Source organism: Trachurus trachurus (assembly GCF_905171665.1).
Source record: "Trachurus trachurus genome assembly, chromosome: 2".
Classification (NCBI taxonomy): domain Eukaryota; kingdom Metazoa; phylum Chordata; class Actinopteri; order Carangiformes; family Carangidae; genus Trachurus; species Trachurus trachurus.
Genome location: NC_139914.1, coordinates 2,772,644 through 2,784,964, shown reverse-complemented (window position 1 = coordinate 2,784,964; position 12,321 = coordinate 2,772,644). Strand labels below are relative to the sequence as shown.

General features: G+C 42.6%; 1 protein-coding gene across 1 annotated transcript; it reads left to right on the top strand.

Annotated features, from left to right (window-relative positions):
* The first annotated feature begins 3,054 nt into the window (after window positions 1-3,054).
* Window positions 3,055-11,348, top strand: cybb (cytochrome b-245, beta polypeptide (chronic granulomatous disease)). The gene is made up of 13 exons (XM_083986912.1): window positions 3,055-3,167; window positions 3,631-3,723; window positions 4,721-4,831; window positions 4,950-5,034; window positions 6,035-6,183; window positions 6,693-6,874; window positions 8,011-8,143; window positions 8,307-8,399; window positions 8,593-8,846; window positions 9,354-9,516; window positions 9,600-9,746; window positions 9,912-10,036; window positions 10,608-11,348. The coding sequence occupies exons 1-13, from the start codon at window positions 3,123-3,125 to the stop codon at window positions 10,723-10,725; spliced, it is 1,698 nt and encodes a 565-aa protein (XP_083843038.1). The 5' UTR covers window positions 3,055-3,122; the 3' UTR covers window positions 10,726-11,348.
* The last annotated feature ends 973 nt before the right edge of the window (window positions 11,349-12,321 follow it).

Sequence of the window (12,321 nt, the reverse complement as noted above, 5' to 3'; positions counted from 1 at the left end):
TTCTATCTTCCCACAGCAATCACTTACATAGAGTGTTTGGACCGAAACACGGGTCTCTCAGTCCCTCTGCTCTGCTCTGAGCCGAGGAGAAAACTTTTCTTGTATCCTACAAGTTTTATCCAATGAGGAGAGAGAACGGCATGAAGGGCTGTGTGTGCAGCCTGAATGTGGTGACGTAGGGACGAGGACCAATAGATCCATGACGAGGGCGGGGGCTGCTAACTCCATCGGCTGACAAGACTTTATGGTGCGTTCAAGGCAACTCGTAACTCGTGTTTTTCCGACCTGTGAAGTCGTACCAGTTCGATCTGGTACGAGTTCACGGGTCGGAAGTTACGAGTGGCCGTTATAGTGACTTTCACAAGTAAAACAGGTCGGAAAAACACGAGTGGGTTGCCTGGAACGCTACAAAGTCGTATGTCGTGACTTGAAGCTGTAATTTACGGTTTCAAAAGCCTGCCTGGAACGCAGCATTTGCCAAAACGACCAGATTGCTTAATTCTGCTTTAACTAATATATGAGAGGAGACGCTAAAGAAACAATAATATTAATTATTATAACAACAATACGACTGGAACAACAGCTCTGAACAATTGGAAGTTAGAGAAGAACAAACAAGTGGATTTTACACTGGACTGTAAAAGCAGTCGAGCAAAAATTATAGTGGTTATTATTTAAAACTTTTATTTTGGAGGGGGAGGAGCTTCCTGTGTCGATGTTCACAGCTTTAAATGAAAGTTTGTCATCATTTGTCACCCTGATTAGTTCAAATTATATTTAAAACAACTAAAGATCTGTGTGATTAAAGTTTATTATTCAACAACCGACGTCCTACAGAATAGATAATTCAGATGATTTAGTATTTATAATAATAATAATAGTCGTAATAAAACCTATGTGAGGACTGAGCCGCTGACATCGAGCTGCATGTTAACGCAGCAGCGCATGTTTTCATTTAGGTTTAGTGTGTGTGTGTGTGTGTGTGTGTGTGTGTGTGTGTGTGTGTGTGTGTGTGTGTGTGTGTGTGTGTGTGTGTGGTGAGCAGACAGATGGTTGTGGTCGTGAACAGGGAAATATACATAATTCAGTCTGAACAAGGTTGAAGTTTAATGGCAGAGTGACAAACACGAGATGTGACAGAATGAGTCCAATACTGTACGACACACACACACACACACACACACACACACACACACACACACACACAGGTTCATAGAGTCATTAAAACCGCTTCGTTGTTTTCTTCGTGCTTCATTGATCTTGTGATTTCTGATCGGATCATCACATCACATTAAAACACACTAAACGTTTATTGCCAATATGTTTGTTTCTAACTGAAGTTGCGGCGCTCAGCAGGCAGGTGTCAGTGTCGCGCTGACGCCACACATTTTTAATCTGACACCTGAGTTCATTTCGTTTATTTTGCTCTTTTCACCGGATCAAACCAGGTTGGTGGGCGGAGCCTCGGCCGGTGGTCACTTCCTGTGTCGGTCCGACACCTCGTGGGGTCTTAACCTCGGCTGGTGTGACATAATCTACAACATCTAATCCGCAGCAGCGATCTGATAGACTGTAATCCTGAGTGAAAGTCGCATTTTAATTCCTTGCAATTGTGTTGAAAGGGTCGGCGCTTTAAACTCTCCCCACTGTGTAGAGTAGACGCTCATTAGAAGGCTTTTCAAAATAAAAGACAGACGTTTGTTGTGTTTTTTTTGACGTGCTGGAGATTAAATTAAAGGGATAGTATCATTTTTTTTAAAGTGGGGTTGTATGATCTACAAATAGCCCCTAAGTACTTTAATTGCAGAAGAAGACTCTCTGCACTCCTCCTGTTAGCACTATAATATATTATAGCGAACAATGGAACTGTGCTTTTTTTTTTTCAGGTAAAACCTCTTTTAGGCCACGAAAATAGGCCGTTTCTTTGGGTCTGTTCACAACACTGTATGTTGTAAATCTCTGGGCAGGGCTATGGGCTGGCGTTGCTAACGGGAGGAGTGCAGAGAGTCTTCTACTGCAATTAAAGTACTTAGGGGCTATTTGTAGATCATACAACCCCACTTTAAAAAAATGCTACTATCCCTTTAAATATCCAAGTAAAGTCTGATTATTGATCGATATTGACCTGGGCCCAGTGATCTGAACCTGGTCCAGGTTTTGGTTCAGGTGTTTCCCCTCTTGAGCGCTGTCGTCTGAAACAGGAAGTGTGTGTATGTGTATGTGTATGTGTATGTGTATGTGTATGTGTGTGTGTGTGTGTGTGTGTGTGTGTGTGTGTGTGTGTGTGTGTGTGTGTGTGTGTGTATGTGTGGTAATTAATCTTGTGTTTTACTTCACATTTAGAAATCTTCCACTTCCTCTGCCTCCAAACTTCACAGTGTCACCATCAAACATTAACTTCCTCCTCAACCGTCTCTGAGTTCACGCTCCGCTGCACAGATTCACAGATTCACATCTTCACCTTCATCCACCTGGAAACGTGTTTTTGTGTCGTTTGAGTCATTTTAAAGTCGTAGAGAAACAAGTGACTCAGATTATCGCTCTTTGTCTTCACAGCATGGAGAGTATAAGTCTGTTTTTTCATATTTGATTAGTTAATTGGTCTGTTTGAGGACCTGAGTGGCTGCACTGTATCTGCAGGGTGAGGAACACTGAGCTGGAGATCAGTTTATTATATTATACTATATTATATATTGTTTTATATATCATATTGTTTTATTCATACACTGGTATAAAGAACAGTTATGTTTCTTTTTAAACTAATTTGAAGTCAAATCAAGACTTTTATATTTGACAAACACACAGAAAACAGACTAAACCATGAGCAAAAAATATGATTTAAATGTATTAAATGAATAAAAATAAGATAAGTGTATTATTATTATGTTAAATAAAGATTTTTATGATTCTTCTTCTGTGAGTAGAACTGTAGTTGAGTTTGTCTGGGGGAAACGACCCGATGACCTCACTTCCTTATTTGTTCCTGACACAGGTTATAAAACGAGTGACGATGCCTGTCAACTCTTTACTGTCTCCTTCCCGCTTCCTTCTCACGCTGTCAATATAACACTCACACACACACTCTCTCTCCTCATACACACACACACCGACCGACTCTCACCATGGGGAACTTTGTGGCTAATGAGGGACTCTCCATCTTTGTCATTGTGAGTATTTACTATTATTTATTAGCTTTTTTATTAACTTTATACTGTGTTTGTGCATCATTTTCTGACTTTACTTCAGATTTATACTCCGCCGTGCTTTTACTTTGAAGCAGCTTTTATTTTGAAACAGTCCATGCATCAGTCACGTTGTGTTTATTTTGAAATAAACTTGTTTCCTCTAGTTTTAAACGTCTGTTATGTTTAATGATAACTGTTTGAATCATATTTAAGAAGCTTTTTACACGTTTAAAAATATAAATATGTATTTTTATTTAATTAATGACTCAAATCAGTTCTGAGTCATTAGTACTGAGGTCATATCTGAGCTGTGTGAACTAGTGGTTAATGTGTCTTTAAACATCTAAAGATAAAACACACGTCAGATAACTGAATTAATACCTGCAATATAATGTTGATTTATTAAGTGTGTGTGTGTGTGTGTGTGTGTTTGTGTGTGTTGCAGCTGGTGTGGTTGGGCTTGAACAGCTACCTGTTTGTCCAGTTCTACTTCAACTTCCTGGTCAAGAGGTGGTTTTACAGCAGGGCCCTGCTCGGGGTGAGTCCCACTCGTCTGTTGTGTTTCAATGAAGCGGTTTAATTCTCAGTTTCAATACAATAGAGGGAATATAAAAAAAACAACTAATTAATTCATGAAAGTTGGAGGAAACCTTTTGAAAAACAGGACCTGGTCTTTTTCAGTTCCTCATGATGCAGCAGCTGCTTCACACACTTCTCCTCCTCCTCCTCTCCTCTTTCACTCTGCAGCAGGACGATCAATAGATCAATTGATTAACAGGAAGCTAAGAATAATCAGTTTAATCTGGATCCTTCTGTAAACCAGAGTCCAGTGGGTCAGTCTCAGTTCATCACCAGGTGAATTATTGATTCCACTTCTTTCCCGTAACGAGGTGGTGACACAGTTTTAAGAGCTGTCAGCCCTTCACAATAAAACGCCTGCTGCTCTAATCTGCTCTTATCAGCTCATGTCGACGGCGGGGAAGGAGCTCTGATGTCACGGTCCCTCACAGCAGCTGGATTCACAACAGCTGCTGGTCTCAAGTCTGCAGAAGTGAAAACACAAGAGACTCCGCTTTTATTTTTAGACATCAGATAAAGAACTTTTTATCATGAAATAGGGAAGATTAAAAAGTAAACAATGTTAGTTTCAGTTCAGATTTAATAAAATACAGATGTTATATTGTTGCTGTGTGAGGAGGATAAGTGGATGTTGATGTTTACAGTGTAAAGGATGGAGGGATTACATCAACAGTGATATTGTGTTAGTGGGTCAAATGAGCAGGAGCACTCAGCGTCATTTAATCAAACTGAAACGTCTTTTATAGTCAATATGAAAATTAAGCTTTACATGTAATATCTAATTTATTTATTTTGAACAAGAAAACAACAATTAAAGCTGAATTTTAGAAAAAAAAAGTCAATGTGACCATGTTATATGCGTTAGATGAGAATAATGACCCCTTGCTCAGGAGTAATCTGATTACTCTTTTGGCTGGGAGTAATCCACTACTTTCTCCATCCCATCCCATCATCAGCACGCTCTGCCCTGGGCCCGAGCTCCCGCCGCCGCCCTCAACTTCAACTGCATGCTGATCCTACTTCCTGTTTGCCGCAACCTCCTCTCCTTCCTCCGCGGCTCCATCCAGGTAACCATGACGACCGTGGAGGACTCGCTCCAAAACAAACTTTTATTATTATTATTATGAATTATTTGGTTTCTATGATACAAGTTTTTTCTTTTTGTTTCGTTTCTGTGTCGTCCAGCACTGCAGTCGAACAGCTGCTCGACAGCTGGACAGAAACATCACCTTCCACAAGCTGGTGGCGTACATGATCGCCTTCCACACAGGTAACAACGCCTCATTAGCATAACGCGGGAGGTCAAGGTGGTGTTCAGTTCACTGACCTCAATAAGAGTGGTTTATGGTCCTTATGGCTTTTAGTCATTGACCTGCAAAAACTGCTTCTCAAATGATCAGTCCACTGCAAAAACTCAAAATCTTACCGAGAATATTTGTCTCATTTCTAGTCAAAACAGATCTCATTATACTTACAATAAGACTCATCACATAAAAAGTAGTTTGTTTTTAGACACTTTTTGCTTCTTTCAAACATATTCTCACTTGAAATAAGTAGAAAAATCTGATAGTGGAGCAAGTTTTTCTTTCTTATTACAAGCACAAAAAACTTCCTTTCACTGGCAGATTTTTTACTTATTTCAAGTGACTAGAAATGAGACATTTTGACAAGAAATAAGACAAATATTCTTGGAAATATTTTGAGTTTTTGCAGTGTATCAACACCTAAACATCTTTGCTGCTTTTATTTTGAAAAGGCCAAGACATCAACATTGTTTTCACAAATGTAAAACTTGTATTAAATATTATATAGGCTAATGTAAAAAAAAAAAAAAAAAAAAAGTGTAAAAAGTGCCGTTACTATTGTTTATATCATAATTACCATATGTACATTTTAAATTTACCTTTTACACATTCTTTTCTAGTCTGCATTATATTTACTTATCCTGTTTTAACATATTATTTTTACGCATTAATATACCTCTTTATCTTAATTTAATTATACTACATATGTATGCACATGTGTTTGAAGGTGTATATGTATGCATGAATATGTAGGAAAGATGTATGTTATTACTTATTTTTATTCATCATTTAATTCTACTTTTATTATTTAGTTCATATTTTATTCCCTCCTCCTTCTCTCCCCCTTTTATTCATCTATTCATTTTATTATTTATTTATTCTCATCGTATCACACATTTTCAAAGTCATACTGTATGTCAGGAAATGTTTTGCAAAATGTTTAAAATGTTTCTCTCGTTGTCGTAGCCGTGCACATCGTGGCACATCTGTTTAACTTTGAGTACTTCATGGACGCCCAGCTGAACCGGAACAGCAGCCTCCTGACCTTCGTCCTGTCCGAGATCGGCACCGACGACAACCTGCCGTTCCTGAACCCGATCAGAACCAACGAGACGGTGAGAGCCTCTTCCTCTTCTTCTATCTCTTCTTCTTCCTCCTCTTCTGTTGTTGTTCTTGTTGTTGCTAAACTCTGTGAAATTTCTGACGGCTGATTGCTAAATTTGGTTTCAGGAGGATTACTGCATCTGACAAACTTCCTCTTTGGAGCTTTTTGTCTTTTCTGAAACTTCCTCTTCCCTCACTTAGCCTACAATATTAAAGCCTCCAACCCCCCCAAAAAATTCTCCCATTTCTTCAAAAGACAAAAACACAAAGAGGAAACTAATTTAACTAAACGATTCAAATCTCACAAACACATTAAATAACTCAAAACCACTTCACTGATGCGTTGAGGATTTGGTTTTACTCTTGTTTCTCTTGCGAGGTCAATGTGAGGGAACTATGACGACACAGACGTGAAGGAAGTTGATCAATGGCCGTGACCTTTGGCGGGTGAAGGGGAGGTTGTGTGTGTGTAGTAATGTGTGTGTGTGTAGTAATGAGTGTGTGTGTGTGTCCGATGCAGAACCCGACCATCGTCATGTTCACCACCATCGCCGGGCTGACGGGCGTGGCCATCACGCTCGCCCTCATCCTCATCATCACGTCGTCCATGGAGGTGATCCGCAGGTCCTACTTCGAGGTGTTCTGGTACACGCACCACCTCTTCATCGTCTTCTTCATCGGCCTCGTCTTCCACGGCTACGGGTGAGACGCCATGACGACCACCACCACGACGACGGGTCTCTAATTACCACCACCACCACCACCACCACCACCAGACAAGCCGCCGCTCGTTAGCGTTGATTATATGATTAGTGGGTTTGAAGAAGGGACTTGTCCTGGTCCCGTGGGTGTTTGTTCCCCCGTCTCCACTCAGTCCAGTTCCCATGACAACACTCAGAAACCCATGACTTCGACGTGACCACATCTGGACGTGACTCTTGACCCCAACCGAACCCACGACCTCTACTGCACCTGGTCCTGAATAACCCTAGATCTAGATCCGGTTCTTACTCAAACAACATGTCTATTGGAGCTGGTCCTGACCGTAAAGGGATAGTTCAACATTTTAGCAAATTGGCCCATTGCCATAATCCCTATAGTCATAGCAGTAGGTTCGTTACCTTTAATTGTCGGTGCAAGCTGTTTTTAGAACGGCGGAGCAGAGCCGTGAGCTGCTCAGAGCTACGCTACGGAGGCTCATGGGATTTCTTGGTTTCCCTCATCAAACTCATCAAATACACAATCCAACAACTCCACAACGCTCTGGTGGACAAGTTGTGACCTGCACATTCACCACACTATGAGATAATAACACAACGTTACCAGACAGAGTTGTTTTAGAGGGAAATGCAGAGACTGTTGATGAAAAACTGTCCTGAAGGTAACACGCATCAGCAGGTTTTGCATGAATTTCCCTCCAAAACAACTCTGTGTGGTAACGTTGTGTTATTATCTCATAGCGTGGTGAATGTGCAGGTCACAACTTGTCCACCAGAGCGTTGTGGAGTTGTTGGATTGTGTATTTGATGAGTTTGATGAGGGAAACCAAGAAATCCCATGAGCCTCCGTAGCGTAGCTCTGGGCAGCTCACGGCTCTGCTCCACTGTTCTAAAAACAGCTTGCACCGACAATTAAAGGTAACGAACCTACTGCTATGACTATAGGGATTATGGCAATGGGCCAATTTGTCAAAAATGTTGAACTATCCCTTTAACAAGACCTCTAATGGTTTTGACTCAGACATGAGCCCATTCAGAATTGGACAGAACCACATTTGGACCTTCTGTCTCTGAACTGTTATTTGTCCACTGATCCGTCCTCTTTGTCTACGGCTGCAGACGTATCGTGCGAGGACAGCAGGTGGAAGACCTTAAAAACAACGATCCAGATGTTTGTGCCGACCAGTTTGAGGACTGGGGGAAACCTGGGTCCAACTGTTCGGTACCAGTGTTTGCTGGAAACGCACCGGGGGTGAGTCTAGTCCACCACCACCTCTCTGTTTGTTCTGCTTCTGCTTTTACATCCGTGGTGTGAAAAGGGACGATTTCTGTTCACTTCACAACCACCAAAATAAAGTCAGTAAATTACAGCGTTGCTCCAGCTGCACTCAGTAATCACCGCTCGTTTCCCTCAGACGTGGCAGTGGGTGCTCGCTCCCATGATTCTCTACGTGTGCGAGAGGATGGTGCGTTTCTACAGATCGCACCAGAAAGTCGTTATCACCAAGGTGAGTATGGATTTGAACATGAAGAGGACGTTCAGGTCTGTTATTATCTGTCCTCCAAGTCTGTTTACGTTCTTGCTTTTCTTTGCTTCCTGAGCTTTATCGATATATTTATTTTTTTATATATTCAACATGAAGTAAAGCGACACTTTAGACGATGAATCCCTTTAACCCCGTTGTGTTACCTGCTCTCCAGGTGGTCATGCACCCCCACAAGACTCTGGAGCTGCAGATGAAGAGGAAAGGCTTCAACATGGAGGTGGGGCAGTACGTATTCATCCAGTGTCCGTCCGTCTCCCGGCTGGAGTGGCATCCCTTCACCCTGACCTCCGCCCCCGAGGAGGACTACTTCAGCGCCCACATCCGCATCGTGGGGGACTGGACCCAGGCGCTGTACGAGGCCTGTGGCGGGGACAAGAACGAGACTCAGGAGGCCTGGAAGCTGCCTAAGTAAGAGGGAAATTGTGGCTCTTGATTGTGTCGAGCGAGCGGCTCCATCAGCTCTCTCAGCGGGGGGCGGGGGGGCAGTGGTGACTCATACAGTACGAAGCCCTGAGTGCTTTATTATACTGCAGGTCTGTAATTCACATCCCTGCAAGGAGCGATTGTTGAGGCAAAAAAGGAAACGGTTGAAATTGCTCCACATTCTGCAGCAATTTCCTCCTCCGGCTCGTCGAGGAGCTGCAGCAGCTCCAGACGTTTGTTCTGTCGGTTTCACTCTGACGAACCAAACGACCATCAGGCCTGAAAACGTCCGGGTGTAGAAAACCCAGATTTTCAGATTTCAGAGTTTCTCACTTCACCGTTTGATGAACTGAAACTCGACGGATGGAAATTAGTAGAAGTGACGCTGACGGCCTTGTTTTGGTTCTGCATTTGGTCTTTCCTGTTCTTCACACAGGAGGAGTATTGAAGAATATATTAATGATTCTGTTCAATCAACTCTGTGTGTGTCAGGATCGCCATCGACGGTCCGTTTGGAACGGCCAGCGAGGACGTGTTTCGCTACGAGGTGGTGATGCTGGTCGGCGCCGGCATCGGCGTCACTCCCTTCGCCTCCATCCTCAAGTCTGTGTGGTACAAACGCATCCAGAACAACCAGGACGTCTTCACCAAGAAGGTGAGGAACCGTCCGACACTCGGTCCGGTCGCCCCGGGTGACCTCTGGACGTTTGGTAAAGTTTTGTGTTGATTTCTCTCCAGATCTACTTCTACTGGCTCTGCCCGGAGACGCAGGCCTTCGAGTGGTTCGCCGACCTGCTGCAGTCTCTGGAGGGTCAGATGGCCGAGAAGGACGTGACCGACTTCCTCAGCTACAACATCTACCTCACCCGCTGGAAGGAGACCGAGGTAGGACTCCGGAGGTTTCCGTTGTTCCTGGAAAGCTGCTCGGACCGGTTAGATTAAACGGTCGACGACCTTTGTCCACGTGTGTTTGCTGAAAGTCCCTAACGTCTGTTTTTCCTCCTCCTCCTCCTCCTCCTCCTCCTCCTCCTCCTTCTCCTCCTCCGTCAGGCGGCTCACTTCCGTGTCCACCACGAGGCGGAGAACGACCCGATCACAGGGCTCAAACAGAAGACACTTTATGGGAAACCCAACTGGGACAACGAGTTCACCAACATTGCGTCAAAGCACCCGGGGTGAGGCCTTTTGTCACATTATCGCTCTCTGTACACAAGCGGCGCACAGTCATCCGTCTATAACCACGGACCTTAGAGGAATAACAAAGTGAGTTTTAATGCGAGCGTTACACAAGCGAGGAGGAACGGCGGCGTCACAAGACGCCTCGTTTGCTGTTAACGCACAGCTCTGCCATGGCCGCCTCCGACAGGAAGCCGACTCAACCAACGCCTCGTGCACAAAATAAAAGAAACAAATGAGCAGTTCATAAAGTGCAGAACAGATGGGGGGGGGGTATGGCGGGGTAATTGACGCAATTAGTGTTTAAGTCTCTCGGTCAAATGGGAACACACATACTTTTAGACTCAGTGTGACGTTCACTTCCCGAGGACACAATTATCTGAGCTGTGCACCGTAACAACGAAACAGGAAACTCTGCACAGCTGCACATGAACCACCAGGGTTTTTTGGGGTTTTTTGTCATAATTAGTGGATTAAAAATGAATCAAATAAAGGTTTAATATGACGTCTGTTAGCTGCATGAGTGAAAACTGATGGCGATGAATTAAAAGGTTATTTTTGTGTCTTCAGGACCAAAGTGGGCGTCTTCCTGTGCGGCCCGCAGCAGCTGGCCAAGTCCCTGGGGAAGCAGTGTCGGTCCCACTCGGAGGAAGACGTCAAGTTCATCTTCAACAAGGAAAACTTCTAATAAGTGTCAATAAATAAATTAACAAACGACCACAGGCAGAAGGACAGAGAGAGAGAGAGAGAGGGCATCAGCTTCCCAAGTAGCCGTGCAGCTCGACGCTTCTCGCCACAAAAACCTTCTGCAAAGACGTTAACGTTGCTCAAACGCCTCTGTGCTGTTTTCCACATTACTCTGTTCTTCTTTTTGTTGTTACATCAGTGTGTGTGTGTGTGTGTGTGAAGCTGCTGCTGCTTTCACAGCCTCCTCAGCTCCCGCCAGCCGTGCCGTGGCCACAGTCACAGTTTCTGAAAAGCAGATTTGAATCCAGATGGTTGAAGTTTCCAAAGCTGCTGCGAAACAAGGAGAAACTTCTAAATAATGATCTAAATACTGATTGATTGGTTAGAAAAGTTACAAACCTGCAGTTTTTGTGTTTGGTTTTATTTATCTGGGGGGAAAAACGTGACTGAATGTTTTAGTTTTATGTGCAAACTTAGCTAAATAAATGGAAATAGCTTCTATTTTATGTGAATGTCAGTGTGTGTGTGTGTGTGTGTGTGTGTGGTGCGTTTACTGCCCTCAGTGTTGTTGCGTCCATGTGCCCGTGACCAAGTGAATTTCCTTTTATGGAGAATAAACCTGAACTTTCAGAGAGAGGCCTCCTCACAGTTTTTTTTAAATAGATGTTGTAATTATGTGTGCAACCCAAAAAAAAGTAAGATCTATTTTTAAATTCCTTGACATTTTGTGAAACAGTGGTTTTTACACAGAATAGAGAACATGCATGTTACATAACTGACTTTCTAAACATCAGCTGGTCCAGATGTTTCAGAGACAGAGAGAAGCTGCAGAATTATTCCTTATATCTCTTTTACTGGTTTTTCAATGCAGAGACTGAAAGAGACACAAAACTACAAAAAAAGACACAAAACAATAGAAAAAAAAGGACGTGTACAACGAAAATGTGAAATGATTCGACAGTGGAATCGACTGAACAAAACGGCAGAGGATAGAATAAATAAAAAAGTATTTATATGGAGCAAATTACATAGTTCCCCCTGGTCAAAAGAGATTTACTCCATTTACAAGGAGGTGGACATGCTGTATATTTACAGGAACGCTGTTACGAATAAGCTTTTATTGTAATTTGAAGAAAAATGGTTCGTAAATGTTCCATCAAAACCAAAATTTAGGACATATTATATGCAGATTAAATCTAATTTTGGCCCTGAATTATTGGTTGATTCAAATATATTCCTGAGGAGAGCAGAAAATGTGAAATGTGTGAGTTAGATGAAGTGGGAAGTGAGTTTCATTTCCTTTTATATTGTACAAAGTATGAGGATATTATTTCATGAAATCTGTGGACAAAAAAACCCTGAAATATTCTGGTGCTCTGATGAGCAGAAGCTGCAGTGGCTGTTTAATTTCAGTATGTTTAGACTATTTCCAAAGCCTGGAAAAGAAGACAAGATGATTTCCTCTGAAGCTTCGGTTTTTTTTCTTTCTTTGGATAATGGTTTTGAACCTGTTTCTTTTATTTCTTTGTCGTGTTGAAGAGCTCTGGTCCTCCTTTTTTTTCTTGGTATGCATGACACAATAATAAAATTCAATTAA

Bases quoted from the DNA above. Each gene is read 5' to 3' on its own strand.
- cybb (XM_083986912.1), top strand. From the start codon at position 3,123: ATGGGGAACTTTGTGGCTAATGAGGGACTCTCCATCTTTGTCATT. The intron at 8,847-9,353 runs GTAAGAGGGAAA...TGTGTGTGTCAG, and splicing joins GAGGCCTGGAAGCTGCCTAA to GATCGCCATCGACGGTCCGT. The intron at 9,517-9,599 runs GTGAGGAACCGT...ATTTCTCTCCAG, and splicing joins AGGACGTCTTCACCAAGAAG to ATCTACTTCTACTGGCTCTG.